Genomic DNA, 15,354 nt, shown 5'->3' with positions numbered 1-15,354 from the left:
GAGCCTTCGGTCAAAAGTTACATTTGTGGCATCAAATAGACCGTAACACCTGCAAGTCTAAAAACTCCATATTTCCATATACTTACGTTTTCTGACATCCAATAGCCGATGTATATTTTTGTGCTGGGGTGTCGTTAAACATTCACTCACTCACTCACTCACTCACTCACTCACTCACTCACTCACTCACTCACTCACTCTCACTCACTCACTCACTCACTCACTCACTCACTCACTCACTCACTCACTCACTCACTCATTCAAAACACCATGAACTTATTAAAGCAAATAAAGTTAAATAAATATAATATGTTTAAAAAAAATTAATGGTTTCTAGTGTATGGTAAAAATTTATTAAATGGACTTTCATTGGTAAAACCCTAACATGAGGAGATAAAATAAGCACACTTAGTAGTAATAACTAATGACAGACCGTGTTTATTTCACTGCAGATTTCTGATCTGTACAGTAAGGACCCGCTTGGACTAGAGCTCTCGTTAGAATACTGGTGTCCACCAGAGACTTCCGGGCTCCACGAATCCATGTACAACTATCGTCCTCCACCCAGACAGGTACGTGTTGAGATCTTATACCTGTTGTGATTTTAGAGCTTGAGCTTAAAAATGTGTTACCTATGGCAATATTAACAGCACGTTAAATAAGTAAATTTTATAGCATAAACTAAAAATTAAAAACCTCACTTGCAGCAATTCATATGACAACTATGACAGCTGCCGTTGTTGTCACCATTAGGTTTGAGCCCTGCCCACTGTCTGTCTCTCTGTCAGTGTCCCACTCTTTCTCTGTCTCTCTTTCTCTCTCACTTATTTTGTTTTGCCACATGTAACTGAAGTACAATACATTTTAAATATTATTTTTACTGTTTGTATTTTTCCGCATATTTCATAAATACGATGCTGTATAAATATTGTTTTACTATTGGTATTTTTCCATGTGTAATCTAGGGGTGGTAGTTTGTAGTTTGTAGTTTCTCTTGTTACTCCAGGTTGCGTTGTACAAGTTTGTTCGTCTGGCCGGTGACCTGCTTCCTCCCCCGCTGTACGTTCCGTACATCAACATGATCACCGGTCTCTCACGCGGCCCACAGTCAGCTCAACACTGTTTCCACCTCCTCAAGATGAACGGAGTCAACGCAGGTTAGTACTGTCATTTCACATAGCTCATTCGGGTGCAGAGCCAGATGTAGGCCGTGTTCACCCCTACACCTTACTTCAAAGTGTCACCGTGATAGGCTTTAGATATATGGATATACGGGATTTATTCACCCCCCCATCCCCAAAAGAATCTGTCTTCTTTAGCAGAGATTTAAAAAATAAATGAGAAACCTTATTGAATTTATTGTTCATGGTCATATTGGTGTTTTCATACCACAAAAATTATTGGCATTTCAGGCCTATGTAAATTGCAAGAATTATTATTTTGAGTTTCTCAGTGACCTACATGATATAAAAAGTCATATTAACTGTCTCTTTTCTGGGAATAATCTGTTCAGTAGCAAGTCACATAGATCACTACAGAATATCATGAAATTTATTTCAACATCACAATTCAATGAGTTTGTTTTTGTCCTGTGAATGTTGGCACCAGTGTCTTTTAATTGATTTTTTAAATGTTAATTCATTTGTTTCTTCCTTCATTCTATAATATATTATGTTTCAATTAATGATTTATTTAACACCCGATACCCAGTTGCTGATGAAGTTTTCATGTTGTGATTTCATTCATTCATTCATTCATTCATTCATCCATCCACTCAATATCCATCTATCCATCCGATTGGTATATCAAAGGCCGTGATATGTGCTATCCTGTGTATGGGATCATGCATATAAAAGATCTCTTGCTACTAATGGAAAAACGTAGCAAGCTTCCTCTCCGAGACTGTATGTCAGAATTACCAAATGTTTGACATCCAATAGCCGATGATTAATAAATCATCCATCCATCCATCCATCCATCTGTTGCTTGTTTCAGGTGGATCAGCGGGTTCCGTGTCATGGGATCACATCTTTGACTCGTTGAACAAGTACTTCTCGACCCTGCGGCGCGAGACCACAAGTGCCATGGAGACCTCACACATGTACCGCGCCCCGCCCATCAAGGGAATCAAGATTCCAGAACAAGACGCCATTGCTGCCGTTCTGCAGCTGACCAAGTGTGTCGCAGAACAGGTAATAAGCAAAATCTTTTAAATAAATTTGAAAAAAGTAAAATAAAAATAACAGCATAAAAAATTATAATTATCTAATTAATGAGGCAGATAGTTAAGTTTTACACAGTATATATAATACCAAATCATACTGATACAATATAAATAGTAAGGGAGTTCGTAAGTCGTGGAAATCCTGAAAATTTATGGAATTTGCAGATATCATTTTAAAGACCTCAATTGACATGGAATTTAGGTTTTGGTACTGGAAAATGAAAGTGGTCAGCCCTCATAAGTTATGACCAATTGGTCGAACACGCTTTTTAGTATTATGTAGTGGAATGATCACTCGCTAAAAGTTGATATGAATACTTTTATCAACCTCACGTGCCAAAATTAATAATATATTTTTTATTCATCATTAAGTTGGAGCAAATTTCTCAAATTGGTCAACTTGCCACTTTAATATTTATTAAAATCTAAGTTAATCTTAAAAATTATTTGTACAACTTTACCGCTACTTTGTACACTGGTGCTCAGGTATTCATTAGTAACACATTATGAGCTTAATTTATATAGTATCCAGTTCTTTTAAGTTACAAGTTTAATTAAACCAAATGTTATAATTGCAAAACATTTTGACCTCGCCTCAGACAATATGCATAAAAGTGTTGCACCTTACATTTAATCTACCTGCAAGAAAATGGGGGCATCGCAAGGCATTTATTAATAGATTTAAAGAACTATTTTATTATCATCCTTCATTAAATAATCCTTAAATGTTGTTATTTTTTTCTGTTAGAACGAGAACTGTCGTGAGGCATTCTGTGAGACTCAGCAGTGGGGCGTGATAGGGGTGATATTCGGTCTTGTCAGCTGTAACATCCCAACAGTTTTAAAAGCGGAACTCTTTCTCACTCTGTCGGCCCTGGCCAAGACCCCAACCATAGCGGCCAATATCTGGCAGACTCTTGAAGCTACTCAGGTTTGTTATGGTTTCCAGTTTGGTGTTTTATTTTCTAATATTTTCCTAATAGCTGTTGCCTTAACAAAGAATGTGGTAGCTTGTGTTTTAAGGATTAATTCATGGGAATTTAACTTGATTTGCACGATTTTCGTTTACTGAAATCAGATTTCTGTATACCTATACGGAAAATATACCCTGAGATTGAATACGACTTGGTTTGAGATGATATGAATTAATAGTTTCTGCATGAGTCATGAAAACAGTACTCAGAGTGAGCTTTAGGGAGAACTCCATGGATTGATTTTCTGGAGACAAATGTCAGAAAAGTACCAATTAATGTAGACTCGGTTGATATTTTGTTTGATTAAAAAACACTTGTGATGAATCCTTTATCTATGATATTGTGTTAGATAACAATACGAATTAACCAAAAGGTGATTTGCCATCTCAGTTTTATGTGCCTAATAAGCCTCTGTCAGTTGATTGCACTAAAATTGTTTGATCTATTCACATTTGAAGATTACCTGTATTTAATTATATTCAACTCTTCATTTCCAGATTATTCCAACTGCAGCCACTTCCGAACTGAGAGGTGGTATTCAGGTATTATTTGTAAATCCAAAAATAATTAAATAGTCTGCATGTCAAGGGATCAGGGGCCTAATTCACTCAACTCTCGCAACTTTGCCATCACGCGGTGCAATGCTAAAAGATTTACGAAGAGGATGCTTTGTTGTCTAACAAAGCCTAAGAGAGCTTTGTGAATTAGGCCCCAGATGTGGTTGTGTTGCTTTCACTTATATTTTAGTGACTTTGCTTTTTTTAATGAAACAGTGTTAAAAAGGCATTAAAGGCGCTCAATCACAGATGGTTGACCTAATTATTGACCCAACAATATATACGTTTGATTTGTACCTAAAAATACTTTATTGAACCATCTACATAACCAGCATATTCCACTTATTATTGATATTTTATAATTATAATTGAATTACGTCTACAGTCCATAATTCAGAGAAAAATAACGGCTATTTGGAGAGCAGAGGTGTGACGTATTATTTTGAGTCACGTGACGGGCCAAGCTCGTGTAACGAGAACGCTTGACTGTCCTCTGCGACGTAGGGTAATAAAAAAAATAAAAAAATGAAAATAAGTTATTAGAAATTAATAAAAACATGTACTGAATGATAATAAGCTTATACATTAATTTATTTTAGTAACAGAAGCCTGATAAACGTTGACAATCTTGACTACTTAGGCCTTTGCATCTATAGGTAAATTTATCGTTAGTCGTAAAAAAAAACCCTCTAAACATCTGGATCACAAACACCTTCATTTTCCACCTTGTCAAATTCATTTAATGCAAAATATGCCATGACAGCTGACTTAGGATAGGAATTGTTACATTTTAAAAGAATACTCTGAACTAGACTGTTTATATACGATATGACTATAGATACGATGGCCGTGTATATAGCCTATGGTAACGAGAGCTGGCTATAAGTATTTGAATGATCCATATTACTGAACCATCTGGAACAGGAGGAATACATACTGTATGAACAGTGCGTTTTCTGAACGGGAGATGGGGTGGGGGGGGGGAATATATGAATCTAGTGGACCCTTTTGTGTACGTTTTCCATAGACATGAATAGTGTAATATTGCCCCTACAGTACTAACCAAAAAAACAATTAAAAAAACAACAGGGCTTGAACTTAATAATTTTTCACTGATTACTGATTACGTAAAAAAAATTAAAAGTTAATTTTACCGCAAATAAATATGATTAAAAGGTTATTTTGCTGTATTTAGTCATATTTCAAATGCTCAAAATTGCAAGTGGCAATAAAACTCAAAATACATATTTTTTTATACCAGTAACGCTGAGGCCATTCCTGGGTCCCCCTCTAAATTTATGTAATGTTTCTGTAACAACCGCCCCCCACCGACCACACCGCGACGTTATTTTACCAACATTATAGTACATATAATAGTGTATTATTATTATTATTATTATTATTAGCATACTACTACCTTTTTGGGGTGGAGGGGGCGGTGTGTTATGTGGGTTTTTTTTGGCTATAAAAATGCAAGATTAATGTGTGCACACACCACAAATGGCAGGCTGAACTTGTCCCTGCACATAGAACTGGATTCAACTGGGTTAAGTAATAATTAAGCCAACCTATGGAAGGAAAAACATGCGACAGTAGGCCCCTATACTGTTTTGTTTTTGTTTTTTGTTTATTTATTTGTTTGTTTTTTTGACGCTGTACAATAAACCGAATGACCACTTTGCCAATCAGTCAAAATAATTTGCTGGTTATATGCCACATTTGTGACGCTGGAAAACATACCTGTTTTCAAACCAAGCACTATAACGTAACCGTCTAGACTCCCCTGCTAAATTCCATGCATACGCGCCTGATAATAATAATAATAATAAACTGTGAGTTCATGTTCCGACTCTTTATTATTTTATTTCAGTGTATTCACAGTTATTTTCTTCCTGAAAATTTTTTTAAGAATTATTTTATTATATAGCCAGCCCTCATTTGCCAAGTCTCTATACACGGCGGTTGTTTATATAAAATTCTAAAATACATTATACGATTGTCGTATATACAGCCTCATCACTATGAGCCTGTTTTGCCGTATTTTTAAGAAGATTTCCAAATTTTAAAAATGAATTGTGTCATGGAATTCCCTCTATCGTAGTTCAATTAAAATGTTTTGGATCATACAATAACTAGGTTTGGTATTCCAAATGAATGTAATTTCCATTTATAATGCATATTTAGAGAAATAAGGCCTACTAAATCCGTGATTGAGTGCTTTAAATTAGGGGAATATTTTTTCTTCATCTTAATGATAAAAAAGGATATAATAATTATTATTAAAACACATATAAAAGGATATTATAATTATTATTAAAACAGATATATTGGGATTCCATCTCATAATCTTCCACTTCGACCTAGAATCTGGAATTCGTGGAAGTATGGAATCCTTGCAGCCTGTTAAATATGTGAAGCAATAACAAAGTGGTTGTCCGCAGTGCACTGGATAGTAGGTTCAATTCTGCTTGGTGAACAAACTGGGATTTAGCAAAATGCCTCGCTGCTGATATATCAGTTTGAAAGGTGATGCCATGTGCTGTTCTATTGAAAAAAGACACTTAAAACTCCTTGCAGCTGATTGAATAGTAAATGTGGCATTAGCAGTTTTTTTTTTCCTTCTCTAAACTAATATTTGCCATGGCTATGTTTTAGAAATGTAATGGTTGCTGGTCAGTGTGCTTTTGTTTACCAGTTTAATGGATCTTTTCAACACTGACAGATATTCCTTTCTTTGTTTACATGTCTGATATTTGGGTTGAGCTGGATGAGATTGAGAGTCGGAATGAGGAGTACCCGATGACTAGAGCATTTCTTCAGCTTCTCGACACTGACGGACATTTCTTTTCTTGTTTATGATTGTTTACGTGTCTGATGTTTAGGTTGAGCTGGATGAGATAGAGAGTCGGAATGAGGAGTACCCGATGACTAGAGCATTTCTTCAGCTTCTTGACACTCTGACGGACATTCCGATACCGGCGGGACTTGGGGCTGGTTTCCGTGCACCGGGCTTCGATCCGTACCTTGATTTCATAATTCAGAGCGTCTTCCTCAAATTCAACTCCAGGGCCTACAGGAAGGCAACAGAAAAGGTTAGTGCGACTTTTTTGTGGATCAACTGTCTATACGGTGTATACCACCAAATCAAATTCTATAGATAACAATACTACATGTGGCAGAAACTGATACAATGCAATGTTTCAGTCAACATGGATATAACTACTACAATCTCACACCCTTAAAGTAAATCAGAAAAAATTGGTGCTTAAGCTGTTTATTTTAGACTGGAAGAGTCTTTGACTCTCCTAATTTCACACAAGAATTCCAGCCAGCAGTGATGGCAACAACATCAACTTTTACATTATAAATAGCTCAATGTTGTGTTTTTGCATTTAACTCCATTTCTCATAAACTGTCTATCCTAGACAAATGAATTTTTTTTAATTTTTTTATTTTAATTTTTTTTTTTATTGTCCCCAGAAATATTTGGCAGTGTTGAGGTGCCCTGAGCTCACTGACGTATACATATTTTAATTATATTTCATATACAGTCAAACCTGTATATAACGGCCACCCAAGGGACATGACAAAAGTGGCCATTACAGACAGGTGACTCTTATATACAGGTTCAAAACTAGAACCCATATATTAAAACATATGACAACTGTCGCATTTTTAAACTATTCCCACACTAGCTTGTTTATGTCATCATTGCCTGTTGCTTTTTTTCTTTCGGCTGAAACATTATTGTAAAAATCGGCCAGAACATCAGTTTTCCTTTTTAAAATAGAATTAATCCCAGAACATCCTACACCAATGATCAGCGATCTTTCGCACAGATTTGTTAATAGCGTCGATTCTCTGTTCTAATGTTAAAGCAGTACGAGTTTTCGGTGGCATTTTGCATGCAAACGTATTCGTTAATACATTTCACAAACATTGACATTGACTTGCAGAAAATATTTTGTTTCATTGAAGGTTATTACCCATGTGGCATGTTTAACTCATGTTTGTTACATGTCACCGCTAATCCTTCAGTGAAGTATGACCGTTGATTACAGCTGAATAAGATCATGACTCATTAAATAATCCTAACACGGGACATCTTTAATGACCGCCACCTTCAGCAGTTCATGTTTATTTACCAATCATTTCTGGTTAGAAACAATCGGACACCTAACATAATACCTCATCTGTTTTGTTTCTCGAGACTCAATAGAGTGACCATACATACAGATGACATTATGTACAGCCAATGGGAACAGTCTACTGTTCAGTGAGGATGCTGAGAGCCAATCGAATTACACCACCAGTAACTGTGTGTCACAGAAGTTATTGAGTGCCTGTTTGTTTTTCAATTACGATCAGAGAATTACAATGGAACTTTACTTTGACGGAAAATAAACCCAAAGCTACAGACATGGCCATATAAACACATTTAATTTATAATTTTTAAGATGATTGAAAAAGTAAAGACAACCAGTGACAAAAAATAAACCAAAAAATGTCTTCATGACGATCATCTTGTGACCGTTATAGCAGGTTCAACCTGTGATTTGGGGTGAAAAATAGTGACCGTTGGCCGTTATGGACAGGTGACCGTTATGTACAGGTCAAATAAGGAAGGAAATGCATTGGGGGATTTATAGTAGTCGTTATAGGCAGGTGATCGTTATGTACAGACTTTTTACATGTACACAATGTTCATGTTTAAAACATATACTGCATTCAAAAAACTTTCTCATCCACTCACCTACTCCCCCCCCCCTCCCCCCCCCCCACACACACACACTAATATTCATGTACATCAGTTTTCATACATGTTGGTAATTAGTTTTACTTATTTCTGGGAGCAAGAAAGAAGAAAGGGGAAAAACGAAATATCAGAAGTGAAAGAAAAGAATAACGGATTGCAAATTTTATCTTTTGATGTTTGTCTCTAAGCCAGTATGTTTAACTACAGTTGAAAAAATTCATGTAAAATTGTCAATAAATAAATTATACCATTTCTTCCAATATGTTTCAAAATATTCGTATTCACAGTTTTTAAGCAGAATACACCTTTGAATTTCTAATTTGTTTTTAATTGTCCGTTGTAATGATCGTAAGTTCAATTTTTGTTTTTGCATTTTTATAGAATAAATATAATATTTTATATTAATAATCATCCAATTTACTACACTGCTGTTTTGTTCATTAGGCAAACCTAAGATAACTATAAGTTTATCAAAAGTAATATGTTCACCCATAGTATTTGTTATCCAATTTGCAATATATTTCCATAGTTTTTTAACAAAATGACAATCATAGAATAAGTGTTCCATTGTCTCTGGCAGCAGATTACAGAAAGTACATTTATTGGTATCTATATAGTGAATAGTATATAAAAAATGGTTAGTTGCGAGTATTCGATGCAATATTCTGTACTGAAACCACCGCAAAGTTTTATCTCTGGTACATTTAAAGGGTATGCTATAATATATTTTCCATTCCCTTAATGAATAGTTAAAACCTTTTTCCTGATATTCTAATTGTGATTTTGGTATTTGTGATGTTTTGCATAGTAGTTTATATATTTCCTTGCAACCTTGTTTCTCTTTTAAAATCTGCTTTAACTTTTGTGGATAAACTGGTTTATAATTAGGGAAAAAATTCAGGGTTTGACAATTTAATTTTCCATATTTTTCAATGAAACATTTTACTGCTTTAATTAAAGACATATAATCTAAAAAAATTGTTATTATATTATACTTCACCATAAATTCGTCAACAGTTAGAAAGCCACCAAATGAAACTTGGTTTATAGTTGCATTTATAAATTTTCATTTCGTTGCAAGTTTAAACAAAATTTTTTAATTTACTTCTTTTTTTTCAAGAACTAAATTAATTATGAATTTTATATCACAAGTTATTTCTTTTTTAATTTTCATTTAATATTTTTTGATATGTCTTAAGATGAATATCTATGGATGCACGTGTGAATGACACAGAATCAGTTTTCGGTAGATACGGCCTTTAATTCTCTTGAGTTATTGTTTGATTTCAGTGGCAGGTTGCAGCTCTGTGTCTGACCATTCTGTGTAAACTACTGAGAGAACACGAGATCAGCGAAGAGGATTTCAGGGAAGAGCTGGTAGAGGTGCAGGGAAGGGGCGTGATCCCGTCGAGCAAACCCCCCGGTCACACACTCATGTTGTACATGCTCAATGATAGTACCCTGCTCAAAATGGTAAATATTTTTTAATAGAGGGGGCCCAAAACCCGTTGTTGTTTTTGAAATTAGAATTTAAAGGCGGACAGGATGATTTTGCATTTTTGGTGTATTCTGTAATATATATATTATTTGACAAAAAATAGGGAGGTCCCTTGGGGCCCCCATCTGAATCCACACCTGTATTAGTCTCTGTTGTAGCACACCTGTATTAGTCTCTGTTGTAGCACACCTGTATTAGTCTCTGTTGTAGCACACCTGTATTAGTCTCTGTTGTAGCACACCTGTATTAGTCTCTGTTGTAGCACACTGCTCTAAATGGTGTCACAGGTTAAGCTGTCCTTCACTTAATGATCATAGTTTCAAATTGAAGCAGTCTTCAAAGGTGCACAAATGGAAATATTTCACTAGCCCGCCGGACCAGTAGGCTACCAACTAAAATTTACTAGCCCGCCAGAATTTCTACTAGTCCGCCAGCCTATAGAACGATATTAATTATTATTGTTTATATATACAGTAGAATCTCGTTGGGTCGAACGCGGAAGTGTCAAATACACCGCTCGAACCATAAACGAAGTCCCGAGTATACTTATACGACATTGACCGAATGATTAGGTCGAACTACCCGATGGGTCAGACACTTTCTCAAGCACCGATGGGGTTCGAGCCCACGGGATTCAGTTTATATATATATATATATATATATACACACAGACAGACAGACAGACAGACAGACAGACAGACAGACAGACAGACACACACACACACGAATATACATATATATACTCATACACACACACACACATGTATTATAATTATTAACAAAAACAATATTACGGACACTTGGTAATTGATCAACATCATGTGGAAAACGAATGAAATCAAACCCCAATATTTTGATATGTCGCAAGTATTTAACAGAAGAATCTATTCAAAACACACATAAACAAATAATTTTAAGGAAATATTGACCATTGATCGGCTCCCGTTTCCGGGGAATGAGTCTAAATCGGAATCACTATCAAAACGAACCATTTTCGTTGTTGGTTGGTTTTTGTTGTGTGTGTGTGTGGGGGTTGGTGGGTCTTGGTTTTTTTTTTTTATATAGCTATAACGTTGTTGGCGGGGTTAAACCCTGAAAATGTTTGGTCTGAACATCCATCCAGGCCTCACGCGAGGTCAAAATCATAGAGTGAAGTCACTTCTCTCAAACTTTAGAGAGGGCGAAGTTTTTAACAGCAGGAAGACTTAAATTTTTAATCCCAAAACTAAAATACGCAAAATGAAGTTATCTTAATACAGGTGCAACTTTTACAATCTGTATTTTATTTTATTTATTTATTGTTTTTTTGTTACCGTCTGTACTGCTAATTGATGGATATGTGCTCTACGAGGTTTTTTTTAATCACCTTTCCACATGTCGCCTTCTTTAGAAATAATGAAATGTAATTGAAAAGCACTAATTTAACCGTTTAGAATTCATTTCCTTACAAGTTTGTCTTCTCAGTTCATTTAACACCTACTCCTTGCAGAGTATTGTCCTAGTAGGTTAATCTACCACAGTCAAGCTTAGATTACCCAGAGGCAATTAAATGCGTTCCACCGTCACAGTTTCTTAATTAATACACTGTTAAGTGTGGAGTTGTCAGACTGAATGGGTACTAGTATCCGTGAAGGTGTGGAAATTGCTTACCTGTTGCTGCACCTTGTCACTGTTGTTTACAAGAATTTTTTTTTTTTAAAGAATTTACAGTGGCCACTTAACACGGACACTTTAGGGACTTGGGGATCCAGTTTAAATGGCCGCTGGGTGTATAGGTCGCCGCTTATTATGAGTTAAACATCCACTAGGACAGGTTTGCCTGTACTATTTTATAACTTTGACATCTGTTTTGTATGTTGAATTTATTCATTATGACAAAGTCTAAGTAAAATTAGTTAATTACACCCCGCATTTTTTTCATGTCGAGGTCTGCTGCTCCAAACGAATATTTTTTAGGCCAACTATTAGTACCAGACATGGGTGTTGTCTGAGCTAGACCGTCTATTTGTGAGCCTGTTGCATGATTTTGTGGCGCCAGTTTCTCTTTAAACTCTCAGATACTTAACACTTAATTATTATCTATGAATAGGTGCTCCTCAAGTTCTTCACCACTTATCCGTGATTCAACATTGCCAGTGATGGCTATTTTTAAAAAGGCGACACAGATTTCGCCTTACAGTGACTAGCACAGTGAAGTCAGGCTGGTCAGAGCAAAGTTTGGGCTTACTTTGCCCGGTCGCGTGAGCCCTGCCATCATTAAATGTTGAATCATGTAAACAACGCATGGTTGTAATGCTGTTTTAGCCATACATTTAATTTTTGCTTCCATTTAAGCCATATAACCATAAATTGTAGTGCCATTTGAGCCAAAGCTAGGTTCCGTTTTGTCCAGTTTTGTTCCGTTTTCGTTTGGGGCCGTTTTGGCACGGTTCTGTTTCCGCTATAATCTGTTTCTGGGATGTCGTGCTTGCACAGTTCAGAACTCAGAAGTAGTCTAATGGCAATACAGTACATGTGTAGTTTGTCATCATTACGAACTGTTTGTTGGAATTGTTTGGAATTCTGGCATGGCTGACGCTGACTTACGGAGTCAATGCAAAACAAGTAAAATAATGAAATAAATTAATAAAATTAGTTGGTCAGAAAACCCCCGTCAGACTGGTAGTTGCTTTTTTTTAACTTGTCTGTCAGAATTTCTACTGGCATTTGGCGAGCGGGCGAGTACTTTCTGCACCCTTGGTGTTTGATAAGCATCGTTTTAGGGGACATAGAGAATATTTTGGGCCTGGTGACATGCTACGTCTTCCGATTTCCAAATTACAGTCCAGCGCATCGTCCCATATCTATGGCCTCCAACAATGGTCCAATAGGGAATCTATAACACAATCGTAAAGTGTAGGATAGCCATTATGCAGATACACTGGTTGGAATTTCATTTAAACAGTTTTTAAAATATGTCTTAAAAACGGTTCATTTAACAGTGTTTAACATTTGACACACTGTCATATATATTTGAGAGTAGACTTTGATAAATACATGTTGTGCAACTTGAAAACAACTTGACAGGTTCACTAAATGAGAGGTGAGGGGCAAGGTGGTCCATGATACTATAAACTCTTTAACAAGTTTGAGGAGGGTAGGGGGGATGTAGTCCAGTGGTACATAAATTGTACTGAAGTTGGGTGAAATATCAATGGAATTAAGAGAAAAACCCCACAATATTTTCCTCATATTTCCTTTTTTCAGATTCTTCATTTACTTGATGATACTGTGAAGCAGTATGAGCAGTACTCTAGTTCACTTGGTGAGTTACTTAAAAAAAGAAAAAAAGAGTAATTTCTCGACATATTAGCCTTACAGGAAAGCAAGACCATCTTTTATAAAAAAAATAGCGGCAGAGAGTTTGTTATGTTTTTAAGTTGGAGACGGTTTGCTCAGACTAGGTAGCTAAATTGAACACCTTCTAAACAATAAAATTAATCTGTAATGTAGTCAGAATATTTTGTTTAAAACAAAGCTGGTGTGGAATTTACCAATCAAAATATTTGTTTGCTGGGATATTTTGATAAGCCTAAATTTTATTTTCAGGTTAGCATTGTACATAAGTTTGGTTCAAATAAAATAATCAATGGTCATATTATAAATTATAATTATAATTGAAGTTGAAGATTTGTGGAAAAAAAGAATGGGTGTGTGCTTAACTAATTAAAGGGAAATAACTGATTGGAGTTTTGATGAATACGCTATGTAGATTTTACTGCTTTAAAAAAAAAAAAGAGAAAAAAAAAAGAGAAGTTTTTACTGTTTATTATTAGTGTGTAGCGCCATATTACAATTAAAAAAACATTTTCAAGTTAATTATACAAATATTATGGGTTAGATAGTTGTATTTGTAGTTATAAATAAATGTATTTATTAGTTTCTACTGTTTTCTTATCTTTTTACTGAGTAACACCATATTACAATTTTGGTTTTCTCAAATAGTATAGGTTGAATAGATTAATTTGTAGTTAAAAATAAATGTAAATATTAATTTTTACTGTTTACTTATATTTTTACCGAGAAGCATCACATTACAATTTCGATTTTTGCAAGTTAATTATACAGATATTGTAGGTTAGATAGATTTATAATATTATGTAGTTATAAATAAATGTAAATATATAGTGAAATGTGGTAGTTGCAACTGTGATAATACACCATTATAGCAGTAATATAATATTACTTGCCTGATGCACGGTTAATACAGTAATGTGATGCTACTGCAGGCAAGGACTGGCTGGACAAGGCGTCTGAGTTCTGTCTGAAGATGTTGGAGTGCACGCTGGAGAAGGAGGACCAGTTTGAACGGATGATCCGAGACACGGGAACCGGTGTTATGGTCGCCTCCATGGACCGACTGCTGCTCAGCATCAACCCACGAAGCAAGAAGGCTGACCACCTCATCAACGTGGCCAAGTTAGTCCAGATTTTAATTTTAGACTTTTTTAGACAAAAGTCCGCTGGAGTTTTCCTTAACTTCCAAATTTTAGTGCTACACGAAAACTGTTCTCAGTCTTTGATGAAATGATCATCAAAACGTGATGTAGCTCAATGGTAAGCACTTGCCAGAGGTACAGTGGGTCCCATGATTGTTTCTCTCCCCCACCCGTTATAATCAGTGGTTCATGACTGGTACATAAGTGGTCATGATATATAATGTTTAGTACTTAGTCCGGCTAGCTACAGTCTTGAGGCATAATACATAACGAACCAAGTCAGTGACATGTAATCATGTTTCATTGTTGGTAGTAACATACAACAAAGCTATGCTGTACATTGATTTTAAAAATACATCTAAATGAATTATTGGTCATTGATCATTTCGTTAGGTGCTTATCAGATAACTGCTTTAAAACAAGATACAGATTCATGGAATCAAACACCATTTTGACAAATGACCATTTGACTGCATTGTGCAAAGATAGGGCCTTGCTCATGTATTATAGTTTTTTGTTGTTCAGAATTGGAACTAAATTTGAATATAATTCTTAAAGATTGGGTGTATTTTCTAGAAGATTATTGGCCACATAAAGGCTTGTTGAAATGAGTGTAAAGGTAAATTTTATACCGATTAATATCGACAGAATAGCAGGTGTTATGTTTCTTCCACAGGTTCGTTGTGTTCAACACGTTCCTACCTCAACACGCTCTGTCCGCTGTGAGGATCCTGTACTCCGTGTGTCAGTCCGCTCCTGTCCAATCAGAACTCGTTGGATTGTTTATTGCTGAGGAGGTAACCCATTTAAAACATTTGTAAGGAACAAAAACAAAATATTGCAAATAGCACAGTTGACTTCGTAACG

At 35.6% G+C, this 15,354-nt stretch overlaps 1 protein-coding gene across 1 annotated transcript in view; it reads left to right on the top strand.

Annotated features, from left to right (window-relative positions):
• The window catches only part of LOC121372645 (nuclear pore complex protein Nup205-like), a 74,202-nt gene that overhangs the window by 13,493 nt on the left and 45,355 nt on the right, over positions 1-15,354 (top strand). The window contains exons 11-20 of the mRNA XM_041499087.1: positions 453-572; positions 1,007-1,157; positions 1,996-2,192; positions 2,973-3,155; positions 3,696-3,740; positions 6,638-6,847; positions 9,802-9,984; positions 13,256-13,313; positions 14,278-14,467; positions 15,164-15,284. Of these exons, the coding sequence (XP_041355021.1) occupies positions 453-572; positions 1,007-1,157; positions 1,996-2,192; positions 2,973-3,155; positions 3,696-3,740; positions 6,638-6,847; positions 9,802-9,984; positions 13,256-13,313; positions 14,278-14,467; positions 15,164-15,284 (1,458 nt within the window). The remainder of the gene's footprint in view (positions 1-452; positions 573-1,006; positions 1,158-1,995; positions 2,193-2,972; positions 3,156-3,695; positions 3,741-6,637; positions 6,848-9,801; positions 9,985-13,255; positions 13,314-14,277; positions 14,468-15,163; positions 15,285-15,354) is intronic.

The sequence above is a fragment of the Gigantopelta aegis genome, chromosome 4 (genome assembly GCF_016097555.1).
Source record: "Gigantopelta aegis isolate Gae_Host chromosome 4, Gae_host_genome, whole genome shotgun sequence".
Classification (NCBI taxonomy): Eukaryota; Metazoa; Mollusca; class Gastropoda; order Neomphalida; family Peltospiridae; genus Gigantopelta; species Gigantopelta aegis.
Note: the sequence above shows the minus strand (reverse complement) of the source record. Positions and strands in the feature narration are given on the sequence as shown.